This window comes from Chiloscyllium plagiosum, chromosome 24 (genome assembly GCF_004010195.1).
Source record: "Chiloscyllium plagiosum isolate BGI_BamShark_2017 chromosome 24, ASM401019v2, whole genome shotgun sequence".
In the NCBI taxonomy this organism is placed as follows: domain Eukaryota; kingdom Metazoa; phylum Chordata; class Chondrichthyes; order Orectolobiformes; family Hemiscylliidae; genus Chiloscyllium; species Chiloscyllium plagiosum.
Window position 1 is genome coordinate 31,949,085 of NC_057733.1, and position 21,047 is coordinate 31,970,131.

Here is a 21,047-nt window from a genome sequence, read left to right on the forward strand (position 1 = left end):
GCAGAACTAGAAGGCATAGGTTTAGGGTGAGAGGGGAAAGATATAAACGGGACGTAAGGGGCAACCTTTTCATGCAGAGGGTGGTATGCATATGGAATGAGCTGCCAGAGGAAGTGGTGGAGGCTGATATAAATACAACATTTAAAAGGCATGTGGGTGGATGTATGAATAGGAAGGGTTTGGAGGGATATGGGCTGGGTGCTGGCAAGTGGGACTAGATTAAGTTGGGATATCTGGTCGGTAAGGATGAAGTGGACGAAGGGTCTGTTTCCGTGCTGTACCTCTCTATGACTCTATAATTAGGGAAGTGTGCACAGCTAGGTCACCACAAAGGGGAAAAGGCAGCAATTTGGGATTTAGAATAGTGGAGTAGGCTCTATGGGTCAATTGGTTGACATGTGATGCAATGTTCCTTTGTAGCATGCAGGTGTATTTTACCATTTGCTAATCTTAGCAAAAAAAGCAGATGTGCGTATGAACTGGAGAATACCATGGCAACAATATTCCTGCCATGGTAACCGATTCATACCCAATTCACGTTCAACACTAAATTAATTGACTTGAAAAATGTTACCCATGCCAAGTGAATGGCATGACCTTATATCTGAAGAATTCATTCCTGCAATGTTAATAACACATTGGTGAACAGAAAGCCATAGCCTTCAAGTTATACGGGTTTCTGGGAACGTGGTTTTGAGACTGAAGTCCTTGAAATGGATGCTGTGCCAGAACCTGTTGCACTCTTGTGCACCAACTCACCTCTTGGTTTAGCATTCCATTCACTTGGATTGGAGGAGGTGTCATCACCATTGAACTCTTTCTCTGTTGACCGTGTGGGCTGCTTTTAAACACTCTGTTATTGTCACTGGTATGTCAAAGGAAGAACACTAAAATAAATAAACACTGAGGAGAAATTGTCACTGTAGTCAATTCTAATCAATTAGATAATGTAAAAATGCATGCAAAAGTTGATCCAATGTAAAAGCTGGTGTATAATATCTGCCTCCAAAGTTTCTGAATTTTCATGAACTCATAGAAAAGTTGAACTTAGTTTTTCAGGGATCAAAGGCCAAAAGTTTCAAAACCAAAGTTTAATCCTGGTGAGGTTTGGATTAGAATGTTAAATTTTTTTAAAATGTCAAAGAGCTTTTTGTCATTTTCATAGAATTGTGAGATGTTTCATTTGTCCAGTTTGGATGGCTGCACCTTTTTGTCTCTCTTTTTTAAGGTCTTTCTATAAGTTAATGAATAGATCCTATTGTAAATGCCTGACAGGCAACAGTTGAAAGTCAGTCTAATGGCAGGATTTGCCCCTCCCAAGAAGTGGCAGGGAAGTAGAAGAAATACGACCAGAAGATGACTAGATGGTCCATCGAATCTTCCCCACTATGCAGTACAATCATGGCTGATCTTGGGTTTCCCACTTGCTCCCTATATCCCACGCTCTTGTTACAAGATTCTTTCTTAATTTACTCAAATACCATTGCTATTTTCTTTCTTAATTACTTGATGAACCTGCTTGCCAAATCTTTGTAGTCCTTGTACAATCACACCCTTTCTGAACATCAAGACTTGCTAAAAGTATTCTGCTCATCTATTTTTATGACCAAAGTGAATAAACTCACATTTAAAAAAAGCAACTGCAGATGCTGTAAATCAGAAACAAAAACAGAAGTTGCTGGGAAAGTTCAGCAGGTCTGGCAGCATCTGTGAAGGGAAGTCAATGTTAACATTTCGATTCCAATGACCCTTCCTCAGAACTGATGGTAGCTAGGAAAATGTTGATTTATATGCAGAAGATAGGGTGGGGGCAGGGGGTGTGAGATATAACATAGAACAGTAGCACAGTACAGGCCCTTCAGCCCTCGATAATGTGCTGACCTTTTATCCTACTCTAAGATCAAACTAATATACATACCCTTCATTTAACTATTATCCATGTGCCTATCCAAGAGTCGCTTAAATGTCCCTAATGTATCTGACTCTAATACCACTCTTTGCAGTGCATTTTACGCACCCACCACTCTCAGAGTAAAGACCAACCTCTGACATCGTCCTGATACCTTCCTCTAATTACCTTAAAATTATGCCCCCTTGTGATAGACATTTCCGCCATGGGAAAAAGTTTCTGTCTATCCACTCTATTTATGCCTCTCAACATCTTGTATACCTCTATCAAGTCATCTCTCCTCCTTCTTCGATCCAATGAGACAGGCCCTAGCTCCCTCAAGCTTTCCTCCTAACATATGCACTCCAGTCCAGGCAGCATCCTAGTAAATCTCCTCTGCACCCTCTCTAAAGCTTCCACATCTTTCCCATAATGAGGCGACCAGAACTGAACACAATATTCCAAGTGTGGATGAACCAGGGCTCCATAGAGTTGCAGCATGGCCTCGAGGCTCTTAAACCCACTCCCCCTGCTAATGAAAGCCAACACACAATATGCCTTCTTAACAAACCTACCAGCTTGGATGGCAACTTTGAGGGATCTCTGGACATGGGCCCCAAGATCCCTCTGTTCCTCCACACTGCCAAAAATCCTGCCTTTAACCCTATATTCTGTATTCAAATTCGACCTTCCAAAGTGAATCACTTCACACCTTTCCAAGTTGAGCTCCATCTGCTATTTATCAGCTCAGTTCTGCATCCTGTCAATGTCTCGTTGCAACCTACAACAGCCTTCCAAACTATCCACCACTCCACCAACCTTCATATCATCAGCAAAACCTATTAAGCCACCCTTCCACTTGCTCATCCAAGTCATTTATAAAACTCACAAACAGCAGAAGTCCCAGAATGGCTTCTGTCCTCGGAGACAGGTGATGGGTTAAAACGTGCTAAATGCTGACTGCTACTTCTGATGGAATTAATAGTCTGGTCCGGACTGCTTGCATAATTCGAAGGTGTTAGTCCTTTTAAGTTCGTAAATATTAATAAAAATGCTAGTCCTATATGCTCTAAGAAAGTTAGAAATTATTAAACTGATTACTGCAGCTGGGTTGTGAGATTTATTTCCTGTTTGTCGGTATAAGTTTCATTCATTCGAGCAATTTTATGGAAGCGCCGTTTTGTCAGTTTCCTAAAGGGACAATGGCCCAGTTAAAAAAGTATTTAACAGGTAAATACTAATTGGGGAATCTGTTCAGGTCCAAGAGATGGTTGGTATGGGCTGATTAATATTATAATGCTTCATGGAGACTTGATGGGGCTGGTATTGTTCTGTATGCTACATTTATTTAGAGGTCAATACTGCTTGTAGCAAGGGCTGATGAGGTGTGAAAATGCAGTAATGGATTTGGAAAGGGTTGTTTTAAATTTGGTCTATCTTATGATAGTAAAATATAACCGTGTTATAGTGAATAACAGGTTAGAAAAGGGTTATGAATGAATGAATGGGAACCCAGTATTAATGAATATAATGAACTGGTGGGGGCTTTTGCCCGAAACGTCGATTTTACTGCTCCTCGGATGCTGCCTGAACTGCTGTGCTCTTCCAGCACCACTAATCCAGAATCTGGGTTCCAGCATCTGCAGTCATTGTTTTTACCCGGTGTGTTAATAAAGATAACTTAAAATACTGGTCTTAAGTGGGAGGGAGACCAGCCAGAAGTCATGGTACACATTGGTACCCATGACATAGGGAAAGGGAGGAAGACCTGAAAAGAGAATATAGGGAGTTAGGTTGGAAGCTCAAAGGAAGGAGGAGTAGAGGTAAATCTTAGGATTACCATCAGTGCCACGTGCTAGTGAGGTGAGGAATAGACGGCGAGTACAGATGGACATATGACTGCAAAACGGTTGTAGGAGGGAGGGCTTCAGATTTTTGGATCGTTAGGAAACCTTCTGGGGAAGGTGGGACTTGTACAAGAAGGACGAGCTGCACCTGAACTGGAGGTGCACTAATATTCTGGGCAGGAATTTTGCTAGAGCTCTTCAGGAAGGTTTAAACGAGATTGCCGGGGGGTGGGGGGGGTTGGCGGTGAGAACCTGAGTTACAAATTAGATGACGGAGTAGGTAGTGAGCAGGCAGATACAGCATGCAGAGAGTCTGTGAGGAGGGATAGGCACTTGATAGGGCAAAGTGCACCCAGTGTGATGGGTTGAAGTGTGTCTATTTTAATGCAAAATGTATCAGGAATAAGGGTGACGAACTCAGAGCATGACGAACTCAGAGCATGGTTCAGTACTTGGAGCAATGATGTTGCGGCCATTACGGAGACTTGGATATCCAGGGACAGGAATGGCTGTTAGATGTTCCAGGGTTTAGATGTTTCGAAAGGAATAGAGAGACGGTAAAAGAGGTGAAGGAGTGGCATTGCTAATCAGGGATTGTATCACAGCTGCAGAAAGGGAGACTGTCGAGGAGGGTTTGTGTACAGAGTCAGTATGGGTGGAAGTCAGAAACAGCAAAGGAGCAGTCACTTTATAGGGAGTTTTCTATACACGCCCCAATAGCAACAGAGACATGGGGGAGCAGATTGGGAGGCAAATTTTGGAAATGTGCAGAAGTAACAGGGTTGTTGTTATGGGTGACTTCAACTTCCCAAATATTGATTGGAACCTACTTAGTCAAATAGTTTGGATGAAGCAGTCTTTGTCAGGTGTGTCCAGGAAAGGTTCCTGATGCAATATGTAGATAGGCCAACTAGAGGGAAGGCAATATTGGATTTCATGCTTGGCAATGAACGAGGTCAAGTGTCAGATCTCTTGGTGGGAGAGCATTTCGGTGAAAGTGATTACAACACCATTATCTTTACTATAATCATGAGAGGGATAGGAGCAGATGGTATAGGAAAGTATTTAATTGGGGGAGGGAGAATTACAATTAAGCAGGAACTGGGGCGACTAACTTGGGAACAGATATTCTCATGGAAATGCAACAGAAATGTGGAGGTTATTTAAGAAGCACCCGCTGATAGAACTGGACAGGTTTGTCCCACTGAGGCAAGGAAAGGGTGGTAGGTTGAAAGAACCTTGGGTGACAAGGGATGTGGAGTTTCCATAGTAAGGGATGTGGAACAGCTAATCAAGAGGAAGAAGGAAGCTTACTTAAGGTTGAGGAAGCAAGAATTAGATAGGGCTTTAGAGGGTTACAAGGTAGCCAGGAAGGAACTGAAGAATGGACTTAGGAAAGCTAGAAGCGGGCATGAAAAAGCTTTAGCAGGTCAGATTAAGAAAAACCCTGAGGCATATTACCCTTATGTGAGGAACAAGAGGATGGCTAAAGTGAGGGTAGGGTTGGTCAGGGATAGTGGAGGGAACTTACGCCTGGAGTCGGAGGAAGTAGGGGAGGTCCTTAATGAATACTTTGCTTCAGTATTCACTACTGAAAAGGAATTTGACGTTTCTGAGGTCAGCAAGAGAGTGATATGCTTGAACAGGTTGATGTTAGGAAGGAGGATGTACTGAAAATTTTGAAAAACATAAGGATAGATAAATACCCTGGGCTGGATGAGATACACCCTAGGTTACTACAGGAAGTGAGGAAAGAGATTGCTGCGCCATTTGCAATGATCTTTGCGTCCTCACTGTCCACTGGAGTAGTACCAGTTGATTGGAGGATGGCAAATGTTATTCTCTAGTTCGAGAAATGGAAAGTAATAATCCTGGGAATCACAGACCTGTCAATCTTACGTCAGTGGTGGGCAAAGCATTGGACAGGATTCTGAGAGACAGGATTTATGATTACTTGGAAAACCATAGTTTGATTAGAGATAGTCAGCATGGTTTTATGAGGGGCAGGTCATGCCTCACAAATCTTACTGAATTCTTTTAGGATGTGACAAGATGCATTGATGAAGGTTGAGGAGTGGATGTGGTGTATACGGATTTTCGCAAGGCGTTTGATAAGGTTCCCCATGATAGGCTGATTCAGAAAGTAAGGAGGCATGGGATACAGGGAAATTTGGCTGTCTGGATACAGAATTGGCTGGTCCATAGAAGACAGAAGGTGGTGGTAGATGGAAAGTATTCAGGCTGGAGATTGGTGACCAGTGGTGTTCCACAGGGATTGTTTTTTTTTCTGTACTTCCAATAAAAATATAATATGATAGTAATGAAACTTTAACAGATATAAGAACTATGTATAAACAGGCTCTTGTAAGAACTATATTTCGGGATTCTGTTGCTACCTTGAACTTGTGCTGTGATTGCTGAATAAAAGAAGCTATTTTCACCACTCATGAATTCCAGTCTATTCCAATTTGAACTCTATCCCACAAGAGTAAGAAGGAAACAATAGGTGAGGAATGAGCCCAAAGAGAAAGAAGAACAAAGGAGTCAATAAGATCTGGCTGGGGGGGTGAATAGCTGTTAATGGAGACTGTTAGTGGTTAACAATAGGTAGTGTGTAATGGTAGACTATGTGACAAAAAGGTGAAATTGAGGGCTGCAGATGCTGGAGATCAGAATCAAGATTAGAGTCATGTTGGAAGAGCACAGCAGGTCAGGCAGCATTTGAGGAACAGGAAGATCGATGTTTCAAGCAAAAACCCTTTATCAGGAATGAGGCTGGGAACCTCGGGAGTGCAGAGATAAGTGGGAAGGGGGTGGGGTTGGGGGGAAGGTAGCTGAGAGTGCAATAGGTGGATGGAGGTGAGGGTGAAGGTGATAGGTCGGAGAGGAGAGTGGAGCAGATAGGTGGGAAGGATGAATGACAGATGGGACAGGTCATGAAGACGTGCTGAGCTGGAAGTTTAGAACTGGGTTAAGGTGGGGGGAGGGGAAATGAGGTAACTGGTGAAATCCACATTGATGCCATGGGGGTTGGAGGGTCCGAGGCGGAAGATGAGGCGTTCTTCCTCCAGGCGTTGGGTGGTAAGGGAGCGGCGATGGAGGGGGCACAGGACCTGCATGTCCTCAGCAGAGTGGGAGGGGGAGTTGAAGTGTTCAGCCACGGAGCAATGGGGTTGATTGGAGTGGGTGTCCCGGAGATGTTCTCTGAAGCGTTCTGCGAGAAGGCGCCCAGTCTTCCCAATGTAAAGGAGACCGCATCCAGTGCAACGATAAGTAAATGACATGCATGAAAGTGCAGGTGAAACTTTGATGGATGCGGAAGGCTCTTTTGGGGCCTTGGACGGAGGTGAGGGGGAGGATGTGGGTGCAGGTTTTACAATTGCAGCGATGACAATGGAAGGTGCCAGGAGGGGAGGGTGGATTGTTAGGAGCGTGGACCTAACGAGGTAGTTGCGGAGGGAACGGTCTTTACGGAATGTGGATAGGGGTGGGGAGGGAAATATATCTCTGGTGGTAGGGTCTGTTTGTAGGTGGCGGAAATGGCGAAGGATGATGTGATGTATATGGAGGTTGGTTGGGTGGAAGGTGAGGACCAGGGGGATTCTGTCCTTGTTGCGGTTGAAGGGGTGGGGTTCGAGGGCAGAGGTGTGGGACGTGGATGAGATGTGCTGGAGGGCATCATCAAATACGTGGGAGGGGGAATTGTGGTCTTTAAAGAAGGAGGCCATCTGGTATGTTCTATGGTGGAACTGGGAGCAGATGCGGCGGAAGCAGAGGAATTGGGAGTAAGGGATAGCATTTTTGCAGGAGTCAGGTGGAAGGATGTGTAATCCAGCTAGTGGTGGGAGTCGGTGGGTTTGTAGAAAATGTCATTGTTGAGTCGTGACAGAAGCTGGCAGTCCCCTGTACAATGGGTTTCGAGATGCCTTCAACATAGCCAGAGAGGTTCTCACACAGGGTCCCATTGCTTGACACAATGGGACGTCCTGGTGTGTTGGCTTTGTGTATCTTTGCAAGGCAGTAGAAGTTGCCTACATGAGAAGTATGTGGGATTGGGGGGGGGCGCGTAGGGAACTCTGAAGGACTGGATCCAAATTCCTGATCAATGTGTAGAGGAACGACCAAAGAAGGAGTCAAGTTGGACTCCATTGGAGGGCCACTGCCCTGGGCTTGACATGTAAATGCAAGATTCATCAGCCATACCCACAAGGTAGAGCAGAACATCACCTGATTACAACGCAACACCATCCAGGCTCTCAAAACATATCACAACATTCTCATCAAACCAGCAGATAAAGGAGGAGCCATCGTCATTCAGAATAGAAAAGGTTACCGCAAGGAAGTGTACCAACAACTATACAACCAGGAATACCAGGCAACTACCGGCCGAGCCAACCAAACAGCACACCTGTGGACTAAACACATTGATCAGGGCCTTGGATCCAGTCCTTCAGAGTTCCCTATACATTCTCATCCTACGTACTTCTCACGTAGGTGACGTCTACTACCTTCCGAAGATACACAAAGCCAACACACCAGGATGTCCCATCGTATCAGGCAATGGGTCCTTGTGTGAGAACCTCTCTGGCTATGTTGAAAGCGTCTTGAAACCAACTGTACAAGCGACACCCAGCTTCTGTCGCAACACTACAGATTTCTTACACAAACTCAGCACCCATGGACAAATCGAATCGGGAACATCCCTCATCACAACAGAAGTTTCAGCACTCTACACCAGCATCCCCCACAATGACGGCATCGAGGCAACACCCTCAGTACTCAATATCACCAACTGCCAATCTCCAAACACCGTCCTACAACTCATCCTGTTTATCCTCGACCACAACGTTTTCACCTTTGACAACCAATTCTTCATCCACACACAAAGAACAGCCACGGGGACCAAATTTGCACCCCAATATGCCAACATTTTCATGCACAGGTTCGAACAAGGCATCTTCCCTATGCAGGACCTCCAATTAACACTATATACCAGATACATTGACAACATTTTCTTCCTCTGGACACATAGCGAGGAGTCACTGAAACAACTACACAGTGATATCAATGGGTTTCATCCCACCATCAAACTCACCACGGATTACACTCTACTATCTGTCTCATTTTTGGACACATGCATCTCCATCAAGGATGGGCACCTCAGCACCTTACTTACTGCAAACCACAGTTAACCTCACAATGATACACTTCTCCAGCCTCCACGCGAAACATATTAAAACAGCCATCCCCTATGGACAAGCCCTATGCATACACAGGATCTGTTCAGATGAGGAGGAATGTGATGGGCACTTGGAAGCTCTCAAGGATGCCCTCATAAGAACAGGGTATGATGCTCAACTCATCGACGCCAGTTCTGCCACAGCAAGAAACCGTAATGACCTCCTCAGGAGACAGACAAGAGCTGCAACCGACAGGGCACCGTTCGTAATCCAGTACTTCCCAGGAACCAAAAAACTACGCCATGTCCTTCACAGCCTGCAATACATCATCAATGAGGATGAGCACCTCACCAAGACTTTCTCCACACCTCCACTTATCACCTTTAAACAACCACCAAACCTCAAACAGATCATTGTTTGTAACAAACTGTCCGGCTTTCAGGGCAACTCCATACATTCCTATCATGATAGGCGCTGCAAAACATGTCAGAGTGTTGACACAGATACCACCATTACGCGTGGGGACACCTCCCAACTTGTACGTGGCAGGTACTCATGCGACTCAGCCAACGTTGTCTATCTCATACGCTGCAGGCAAGGATACCCTGAGGCATGGTACATTGGCGAGACCAAGCAGAGGCCATACAACGGATGAATGGACACCCCACAACAATCATCAGACAGGTGTGTTCCCTCTCAGTCAGAGAACACGTCAGTGGTCCAGGATATTCAACCTCAGAACTTCGGGTGACCATCCTCCAACGCGGACAGGCAACAACACAAAATGGCCAAGCAGAGGGTCTTAGCCAAGTTCGGTAGCCATGGGGATGGCCTCAACCGTGACCTTGGGCTCATGTCACACTATAGGTGACCCCACTGCAGTATATACACAGACAGACACACATACACACACTTACAGACCCATACACTCACGCAGGTTCTCTCTCATATGCTCACACATACACTCCCACACTCACATATGCATCCTCTCACAGACTCATAACCCTTTACACTCACACTCACACACATACACACACTCTGTCACCGACACTCATAACTCCCCCCCCTCCAAACACACACACCCACGTGCACACATACACATATAAGTTTGTGTAGTCAATTTGTACTTGCAGAATTAAATTTTACTTTGCTCAAAAACTGCATGAATCCATGTAAAATTCTGTAAATCCATTTTTTGGAATAGAATCAGTCTGACCATTGTGGCACAGACAGTCTTACACAGGGCAGCTCACACCTTCAATGAATTATCTGGGCCAACATGACACCAATTGTTAAAGTTCACTCGAGAATGTAACTTTTAAATGTTCTATGATTTACATATGAAAGAACTGAAACCAACATGTTCATTCTAAAAGATGAGAGACTTAACATACAATCCAGGTCTTTTTCAAAATATAATTTCAGTTACATCACACTGTAAACTTTTGCTATAAATTCTGTGTCTTATGATCTTATACTCCACAACCACCTGATTAAGGAGCAGCTCTCTGAAAGCTAGTGCTTCCAAATAAACCTGTTGGACTATAACCTTGTGTTGTGTGATTTTTAAGTCTGACTTTTCCCATTCCTAATTTCCACTCATACTGTTTCTACCTCTGATTTTCAAAGTCATGATCTTTTCTCAGAAATGTCCTTATGTTATTCTTTATTAACAAACCTACATCTGTTTTTCTATGCTGTTGGTCTTTTCAAAATATTACTTGCCTGTATTATTTATTTCCCACCCTCCATCTTGTAATTTTAACTTTTTTTAACCAATATCCCCTGAATATGCCTTGTTCTATTGCTCTAATACTGTTAAACTCTTTGTCCCCTCCTGTCCCACCAGCTTCTGTTTAACCATATCAGTATATTTTTCTATTACCTCAACTTTTATGTTTGAATGACGAAATATTTCTTCATCTGAACCCTTCATTCTCTCTGTTAATTTAAAGCCATTTTATCTTACTGTGACCATATTTGCCAACACACTCATGTTTATATGCTCTGTCCTTCCTATCCCACACTGGTTTTCACTACCTGTATCACAATCCTGCATTACTGTCTATCACTTTTCTCTTTAACTTTCCAATTTGTCCTCATGTGACTTCTCTCTCACTATTTTATATGAAGCTCCTTTAAAATCCTAGAATGGGTTTTATACAGTATAGTACATTGGTCTCAGAACAAGTTAGGTGAAAACTGTCTAAAGTGTACACTCTCTTCTTCCCTGGTACATGTGCTAGCACCACAAGAATCAAGACCCATTTCACCCACATCAATCTTTCAGCATGTGGTCAACTTTATGATCTTATTTACCTTTATGTCAATTATCTTGTCCTCAGGTAGTAATTCAGAGATTATAACCTTTGTGATTCTGCTGTTCATATTTCATCAGCAGAATCTTTCAGTCCTGCCTATGTATCAGATACTCACATGGACTACAACAACTAGATCCTTCCACTCCAGCTGAGTGTTTCTCTCTCTCCTTGAGGAGATGTCCTTAACCTGACACAGCAAAGATCTTAATACTCCTACTCTAAACTTCACAGAATATTATCAATATCCCTTATACCTTCTCCCCACTACATTTTTTTAGTCACCTACGTGAATGGCTCCCTGAAAGAAGGCACTATGCTCAGTTTCCTCATCCACCCTGTACAGAGGAATCTCGATTATCTGAATACCAATTATCCGAAAATCAGATTATCCGAAGGAGATCTCGTGGTCCGGATAGAAACATCACATCAAAGACTTGTTTCCAATAGTGATTGCGTCTTTTGATTCCAGTGATTAAACAGGCACTGTCTCCAATGACTGACCTCCCGCCCTCTCTCTCTCTCTCTCTCTCTCTCCACACTTTCCCTGGAGTTCTACAGAGGGGTGTACACTAAACCCCACCCCCCCACCCCCTTCCCCAGATAATCTGACCAATGTTGACCTGTACAGGGCAGAGATGGAACCTGTCAAAAAGTTACAGTCAAAAGGTGTGTGTGTGCCCGCGCGCGCACACGCTATTTGGAGACTTACCCCACAAAGGCAGCGGCAGCAACAGCAGCAGCAGTCTTATCGTTGGTGTCCAGTCCAGCTGCCCCAGAGAAGGGGCGGGGGGGTAGTGTTGGACGGTGATGGGCCCAGAGGGGCATTTAATCGATTAACAGAATAATCAATTATCCGAACTAAATAGTGCCCGCTCATCTCGTTCGGATAATCGAGGTTCCCCTGTACTCCCTGCTCTGACCCACATAAACTGCAAGAACAATGAATCTATTGGACTATTGTAGAGGCTGAGACTCCTCCATCCCTACTTTCTGTGTCCACATAACTATCTCACGTGCAGTCACATCTCCCTGTCCCTGACTACGGTCCAATTCAAAAGTAGCTAGCCCAAATGGTATGACAACCTCCTGGAACAAAGTACTGAATTATCCACGTAAACGTTGCCCTCCTTGATATACTGGTGTCCAAAGCTCAGAATCTTGCACATCAACTCAGAGGCAGATTTCCTCAAATTGCAAACACTTGCTGCAGATGTAGTTGCTGTGGATCATACAGGTGACCATCAGCACCGACGTGCAAGCACTGTAATGCATCATCATTGTTGTGACTTATTTATCTAATTAGGATTCAAGTTTAGAAATATCACTCAACCATTTCTGTATTTATAAGAAATATTTAACTAGACAAGTCATAGATTTAATGGAATTCTATTACCTCTCGATTACTGGTTTAACCTATTGCCCCTGTTAACGTTACCTTTCCGGCTCTGGTACCAGTGGTGGTAACACATCTTTGTAACTCCTTCGCCAAGGATAAGGCTTTTCAGATCCAATTGTTCTCACACTTTCCTGATCAGAGTCCACATCCTGCACCAGCTCTCCCACCTTCAGCCTCTGGGCCATATTTGTGACCGAACCATCCTGGGAGACAGAGAGATTATCAATCTGAATGATTGCTGTATTCACAAGCAGCAGATTAACCAAAGCAAATAGAAATGGCTTTTCAATTTCTCTGTGCCCCACAAACTAACAGTTAAGACACTTCACATAACTGTGATAATTTGTTTGTTTTTCATGTGATCCAGAAAAACCTGCTGAATTATTATGCAAGATAAAATATTTAACTCTAATGACATTTCATTCTAGTATTATATCAGTTTCTTAAATAAAGGGTTTATAGATTAAGTTATAATTTGGGATGGGATCTAGTTACAGTGACAATGATCAATGGAGAACTGGTGGAAGACCCATACTGTCTTTCCATGAGAGGCTCAATGTTACTGTAATGGAATCAGACACTTACCTGGACATCTTGGGTGCCTCACTGAATCAAATCATAGCAAATCAGAAATCCTGCCAATGGCAGCATCCAGACAATCAGACCAGAAGCCTTCCAGTAACACCACTGTGGGAATAGTGGCCAGTGCCAGTACTGCATTGAGGCCTTCACCCCCTTCAACTTATACTCCCTCCAGTAACAGTTACACCACCACTTGCAAGTTCCCCTTCATGCTACACAATACCCTGACTTAGATCTATATTGTCATCTCTCACTACTTCCTCTCACTACTTTTCACTACTGAACTGGACTAGTCACAGCAGCAGGTCAGAGATTAGTATCACTCACTTCCTCACTACCCAAAGCCCTTCCACCTGGACAAAGCAGCCTGCTTCACTGGCAACTGATCTGTCACCTAATAGATGCATGCAGCAACTCTGCCAGATCCCTTCAACAGCATCCTGACATCTCATGGCAAATATCATCTAGAAGGACAAATGCAGCAGACACTGAATACCAACCATCTGCAGGTTTCCCTCAAAGGTATACACCATCTTTATTTGGAAGCATTATGGTGCCATATCATCAGCAACTGGTGAAAATTCAAGGTCTCTCTCCTCACAACATCACCTTCATCACATGGATAGCAAAAAGCAGTTCAACATCATCTTAAAGGCAAATGGGAATCAGCAATAAATGACACCCACACCTCATGAATGAATGCGATTTTTAAAAAATGGCTAGAAATTGGCCAATATTGATTATTAAGGACCAAGAATCTGCTTAGAGGAGAGAAATTCAACCTCAGAGAATATCTAGAGCAGACTTGAACTTTGTAGCATGTTTTGACAGAACAGTGATAGTGACAAAAAAAAAGGTGTTTGTATTTTTCATCACACAACTATAGAAGCTATCATGATGTTATATCTCTGGTGCAAAGGATTTGTGACTGTTACAGAAATATCTTCAGATCCTGGTTGAAACAAATGGAAGGAATAAATGCATAGATTATTATCATTGCATTTCCTGGGATTCCTGACAGTTGAATAATTTATAGTCCCAGTCATGACTGTTTGGTTTTGATTTGAAATAGGATTTGGTGTTTTGCCAGGGTAAATACAGCTTCCTTCTCAGGGTACCCAAATGATCCAGCAGATGTATAATGAAGCAATCTGTTAAAAACATATGTAAGTACTAGGGGTTGGAATCTAAATAATGCCAAAGAAGCAGTAGATTGAGTAAAACACAATTTTTGAATTTCTAGAAGGAAAGTAAGTGCTGGCAGCTCTACTGTTGGATAAAAGAACAGTAATTCTACTCATACTGTTCTTTGTAATTTCTACCCAGATTTTTCTATCCAGATACTTGACAAGTGCAGAGAAATGATACACTTAATCTTTAATTGGTGGAAATTTATGCTTGTATTGTTTCTAGCATGGTGTATGTACACATGTTTTGTGTATCTGGCAGGATATGTAACATATTCATTGCTGCTAAAATAAATTGCTGAGGATCAATATGAACTGTAATTTTTAGAATTTCTGACCCAGAAGATCAGCTGCCTTCATTTTTTGATCAGGATGCAGGGAATAATCATTGTATCTGAAATGCTCAGGCCTAAGACACACCCATATTGAGCCTTGGGCTGAAATGAAATCAAATGCGCAAGGTGTGGACATGAATTTAAAACTTGAATGGAATAGGGGCTGATATGTAGTTAAGTGATCAAGACTGTAGATGTTGTGACTGAGGGGGTTGGGTAACCACAGAAACTGGGCAAGGGGTTAGAGAAGACAGAGAAGGGGTCAGACAGAGATAACTGCATATACTATTGTGAATGTGGGATTGGCAGAAACCTATATGCAATACATGGCTCTGGATTCAGAGCATTAACTTTTTAAAAATTACTTGTTAGATGTGGCCCAGCAAGTGATCAATTTGAGGGTAACTTGTTCAGTTGCATGTCAACCAGATTTTTCTGAATTCAGCCAGCACTAGCTTCAAAGAAACCAATTGTGTGATGTGATTTCAAACAGGCTCTTTGTAAATGCAATTATTTGCAGGCATAGGCACTGCACATCGACTTATTTACCTTTACCAATGTGGAAGGTGACATATTTTGGGATTGTAACTTAGTGCATGCTTTCTGCTCGCTATATCAGAGCTTTTGGAGCTTTTTGAATCCCGCAAATAGGTGCGGGTAACTTTTCATTAACCACTCCATCCAGTTTTATGTGCTAATGGATTCAGTAGGAAAAGATAATACAATGGTCAATGCACTAATAATCCAGTGGCTCAGGCAAATGTTCTGGGGACATGAATTCAAGACCCATCACAGCAGCTGGTGCAATTTAACTTCAATTAAAAACAACCTAGAACTGAAAGGTAGCCCCAGTAATGGCAACCATAAAACTATCACTGATTTTCATAAAAGTCCATCCAGTTCACAAGTGTCCTTTAAGGAAGAAAGTATTTCATTCCAACTGATCTGACCTTTATGTGTTTCCAAAACCATAACAATGTGATTAAAATGGCCAAGAAAGCTGCTCAATTCCAAAAGCTATATGATGGTTCAGTGGTTAGCACTGCTGCCTCACAATGCCAGGGACCCAGATTCAATTCCAGTCTTGGGTGACTGTGTGGAGTTTCCACGTTCTCCCCGTGTCTGCAAGGATTTCCTCCAGGTGCTCCAGTTTCCTCCCACAATCCAAAGATGTGCAGGTTAGGACGAATTGACCTTGCTAAATTGCCCGTAATGTTAGGTGCATTAGCCGGGGTAGATATAGGGTAGGGGAATGGATCTGGGTGGATTACTATTCAGATCGTCATGGTGGACTTGCTAGGAATCTAATCTATTGTGGTGAGCAAGGTATGCTGGCCTTGCCAACAATACCTACAACACCTTCAAAAATAAAAAGAATAAAATGATTCAGTTATAACCCCTCTATAAACAATAGTCCAGTCCATTTCAGAATGATGAAGAAGCTGTCAACCCAGTTAACATAAAGAGTCCTAGTTTCTAGATAATGTACCCTGTTTGATGTTGCCCTCTAACAAACCTGTTTATTGAACTGAAAGTCTCATCAAGTTTCATGCTACATTCATCACAATAAACTATTTTCAATGTATGTTGTGAATTTTAAATGCTGAATAAGAGGTAAAAAAAAAATTAAAACTGCACTGCATTGAAAATGAGCATGGTTTAACAATCTACATAAAGACTTAACCAGTTCAAGAACAAAGAAATAAATCTTCAAAGAGCATTATCTCTGATTGTGTAAATCTCTGAAAAGTGTAAGGTTTTTTTCTCACCTAAAGTTAATAATTCTATTTGCTCACTAGTTATGCTATACCTTCAGGGTTCTTGTTGTGACAGTGTGGATGGCAACAATCCGGTCCAGGCTGCCTTCATCCAGCTCTCTCAAGTAAATTTCATACAACTCATCCAACTGTGGAGGAACCAGTAGGTTGTGATCTGGCAAGAGATATGGAAAAATACTAGTTCAGATAATGTAGAATTTGTGTGGGTAGAATTGAGAAACACCAAGGGGGAAAACAACATTAATGAGGGTGGTTAATAGACCAGCAAATGTTGGGAATTACATTAAATAGGAAATCATAGATGCATACAGGGTAAAGGAATTATGGGTGACTTTAATCTGCTTATGCAGATGGTGAATCAAGTTAATTATAATACCTTGGAGGAAGAATTCCTGATGTGTATGCAAGATCATTTTTTGTACGAATATACTGAGGAACAAACTGAAGAACAGCCCATTTTAGACTGGGTATTAATGCAATGAAAAAGGAATATTTCGTATTGCAGTCATGATGAGCAATTTTAATACTATATGTAGAATTCATCATCAAGCTGGAGAATGATGTAGTTGATTCTGAGACAAGGGAAACTATGATGCATGAGGAGCGAGTTGGTTATGATAGATTGGGAAATTAGAATTAGATTCCCTACAGAATGGAAACAGGCCTTTAAGCCCAACAAAGTCCACACCAATCCTCTGAAGAGGAGCCCACCCAGACCCATTCCCCTACCCTATATTTACCCCCGACTAATGCATCTAACATTGGCAATTTAGCATAGCCAATCCACCGGACCTGCACATCTCTGGAGGAAACCGGAACACCTGGAGGAAACCCATGCAGACATGGGGAGAATGTGCAAACTCCACACAGTCATCCGATACAGGAATCAAACCCGGGTTCCTGGTGCTGTGAGGCAGCAATGCTAACCACTGAAACACTGTGCCGCCCATAAATGTTATTGAAATTAATGCCAAACATTCAAAGAGTGAATGGGTAAACTACAAAAACTGTTTATTCCTATCTGGTGCAAGAGTACAAAGAGCAAAATTGCCAAACCATGGTTTATGAGCAAAGTTAGAGATAGTATCAGATGCAAAAAAGAGGCATACAAATTGGTAAGAAAAAAAACAATACATCCTGAGATTTGGAAACAGTTTAAAAGTCAGCAAAGGAGGATCAAAGGAATGATTAAGAAGTAGAAAATAGAGTATGACGGTAAGCTTGCAGAGAACATAAGAACTGAGGGTTAAACCTTCTATACGTATGGAAAGAGAAAAAGATTGGTAAAGACTTACATACGTCCTTTACAGTCAGAAACGGGAATTTATAATGGGGAACAAAGAAATATGTACTGACAAACTAAATATGTACTTCATTTCTGTCTTCACAGACGAGGACATGAACAATAACATCTCAGAAATGATGGGGAACACAAGATTTAGTGAGAGGGAGGAATTAAAGCAACCTTTTATTTGTAGAGAAATGGTGTTTGCACATTGGTGGGGTTGAAGGCCAATAAGTCCCTATAACCTGATAATTTACACAGAGTACTTAAGGAAGTGGCCCTAGAAATAGTGGATTCATTTGTGGTCATCTTCCAAGATTTTTAGGCTCTGGAACAGATCCTACAGATTGGAGAGTAGCTCATGTGATCCAACTTTGAAAAAGGGAGGTATCGCATAAGCAAGGAATTATTTACTGGTGAGGCTGATGTCAGTAGTGGGGAAGACTTTGGAGTTCATTATCAAAGATTTTAAAGCAGAGGACTTAGAAAACAGTAGTATAATCAGACCCATTTTGCATGGATTTACAAAAGTAAAATCATGCTTGATAAATCTACAGGAATTCTTTGAGGAACTAACTAGTAGAGTTGATCAGGAGGCGCCTCTGGACTGATTTATTTTGACTTTTAGAAGTCTTTCAACAAAGTCCCATGTAAGAGGTTATTGTGTAAAATTAAAATGCATGGAATTAGGGATGGTGTAATGAGATGGACAGAAAACTAGTTAGCAGTAAGCATTTGATATATCAGAGTTAGGGCCCTACTTATTCACAATGTATATTAAATGACTTAGATAAGGGAAATAAACACAAAATCTCCAAATTTGTTGCTGACACAAAGCTAGGTCAAAGGGTGAACTGTGAGAAGGATGTGGAGATATTACAGTGGAACTTCAATGGGCTGAATGCACGGGCAAATGCAGTACAATGTGGATAAATTTGAGGTTTTCCACTTAGGTAGCAAAAGCAGGAAGGCAGATTATTAATTGAATGGCTGTAAATTGAGAGAGAAGATATGTTCAACAAGACGGGGGTGTCCTCGTGAACCAGTCGCTGAAAGTGAGCACCCAGGTGCAGCAAGCAGTAAAGAAGCAAACAGTATGTTGGCCTTCACAGTGAGAGGATTTGAGTACAGGAACAATGATGTTTTGCCTCAATTACACAGGGCATTGGTGAGGCCATACCTGGAATATTGTGTGCAGTTTTGGTCTCCTTATTGGATGAAGAATGTTTTTGCTACAGAGTGAATGCAGTGGAAGTTTATCAAATTGATTCCTGGGTTGGCAGGGCTGAAGAATGCGGAAGGGATTGAGTTGGGTATGATTGTATTCATTGGAGTTCAGAAGAATGAGGGTGTTTTCATAGAAACCTATAACATTCTAACAGGACAAGACAGATTAGATGCAGAAAAGATGCTTCCAAGGATGTGGGACTCCAGAATAGGGGTCATAGTTTAAGGATAAGAAGTAAACTTATAGGATTGAGATGAGAAAATATTTCTTTACCAAGAGAGTGATGAGCCTACGGAATTCACTACCACAAGAAGTGGTTCAGACTAAAACACAATGTGTTCTCAAGAAGGATGCAGATATAGTTCATAGGTAAAGGGATCAAGGAATATGGGGGAAGGCAGGATTTTGATATTAAGCTTGATGATCAGCCATGATCATAAAGAATGTCACAGCAAGGGATAAAACGGTCTATTTCGGTTCCCATCTTTTATGTTTCTATGCTCTCATTTCAGACAGGCAAAATCACAATTTGTGCAAAATTGAAACTTGAAAAAAAAAATACTTGTGCTCATTCTGACAGGTTGATCCTCACTATGCAGGTTAGGTGGATTGGTCATGTTAAATTATACATACTGTCTACAGATGGATTAGTCATGGGAAATGCATTGTTAGAGAATGGGGGGTGGTGTGGGTGGGATGCTCTTTGGAGGGTCAGTGTGGACTTGATGGAGTGAATGGCCTGCTTCCACACTGTTGGGATTCTATGATTCTATGTATAAATAGGAAGTTCATTGGTAGTATGACAAAGTGACTGTATATTTTCAGAATAATTGCAATTTTATTGGGAATTTCTGGCATGCAAAGTCTATATTCCTTTGTACATTGCATTGACACAGATGCCAATAAATTCATATATACACATACACACAGACAAGTAGAGTCTTGCAAAGATAGATTGTGAAGCAGATTATCTCTATTTATTCAAAGGAACAAAATGCATAAATTATAGGAATTAAATGCTTTCATACCATCTATGATGTGCCGTTGCTGTTGAATAATTTCAGCACACAGCTGCCGATGCTGCTCAAAACGTTGAATGACATAATCTGTTTGCCGTATGACATTGTCCTTGAGTAAAGCATTGGACTGCATTTCTGTGTTCTCAATTTCCAGTTCATGCACCTTACAGAGCAGGCTCAAAACCTCTCGTTGTTGCTCACTGCTGATCCTCTTGGGAAGGAGCTCTTCCAATCTATGAGCACGTGATCGAATGTCAGTGAATTGTTTCTCCAACTCAACCTTCAGGGGACAGGGAGAAACTAGTAAGAGTTTTGAAGCTCCAAAAGATGAAGTGAAGCACAATTTAAACACATAAAACACATTAATAACTTCTGCATAAGATTAGTCAAGATTTAATAAATGTAGTTGGCTCTGTGTATTCATTTTATGCTGGATTACCATATTGCAATTAATTGATTGTGGATGCTACAAAAGGGACATTCTTTTTACTGGCAAACTCAATGCTTGTAAAAACAAAAATAAAGTCACAATGTTTTAAGGAGATCAATATAAAAACAGGAAAGTCGGGTTTACAGTCTCTAACTGTAAAACATCCTTAATATATGGACCCATACATGTTGTGTAACATGTAACATGGCATACTGTAGCAGGGTGACTGAGGGCTTTGGTCCCAAGTAAGAATGGCTCTTTTATGAAATAATTATACTTGGATTAGGAGGAGAGCAGGTGAGCATAAAACGGAAGATTCAGGAAAGATGGAGCTATTGAGGGGTATGCACGCTGACAAAACATCTGCGTAAGATTGCACTGTATGACAGATATTAAAGTGTGTTTTGAACTTGGATTAATCAAGGACTGCTATTTGTCAAAATAAAAGGGCTCAGTACAAACTGAGTATATTCCTCACAATGGCCTGAGAAAATGAAGCCTTTTTGTACAAGATAAAGTCAGCAAATTTTTATTTAAAAATTGTTTAAAAGTACCTTCACTTAGATATAGT

The 21,047-nt window shown here is 41.9% G+C and overlaps 1 protein-coding gene across 6 annotated transcripts in view; it reads right to left on the reverse strand.

The window, feature by feature from the left end:
• Positions 1 to 21,047, reverse strand: part of kif19 (kinesin family member 19) — a 230,757-nt gene that overhangs the window by 14,271 nt on the left and 195,439 nt on the right. For all 6 annotated transcript variants that reach the window (XM_043714732.1, XM_043714731.1, XM_043714729.1 and 3 more), the window contains 4 exons: positions 20,056 to 20,326; positions 16,547 to 16,668; positions 12,672 to 12,835; positions 760 to 865 (listed from right to left, as the gene is read on the reverse strand). In XM_043714732.1, coding sequence (XP_043570667.1) covers positions 760 to 865; positions 12,672 to 12,835; positions 16,547 to 16,668; positions 20,056 to 20,326 — 663 coding nt within the window. The remainder of the gene's footprint in view (positions 1 to 759; positions 866 to 12,671; positions 12,836 to 16,546; positions 16,669 to 20,055; positions 20,327 to 21,047) is intronic.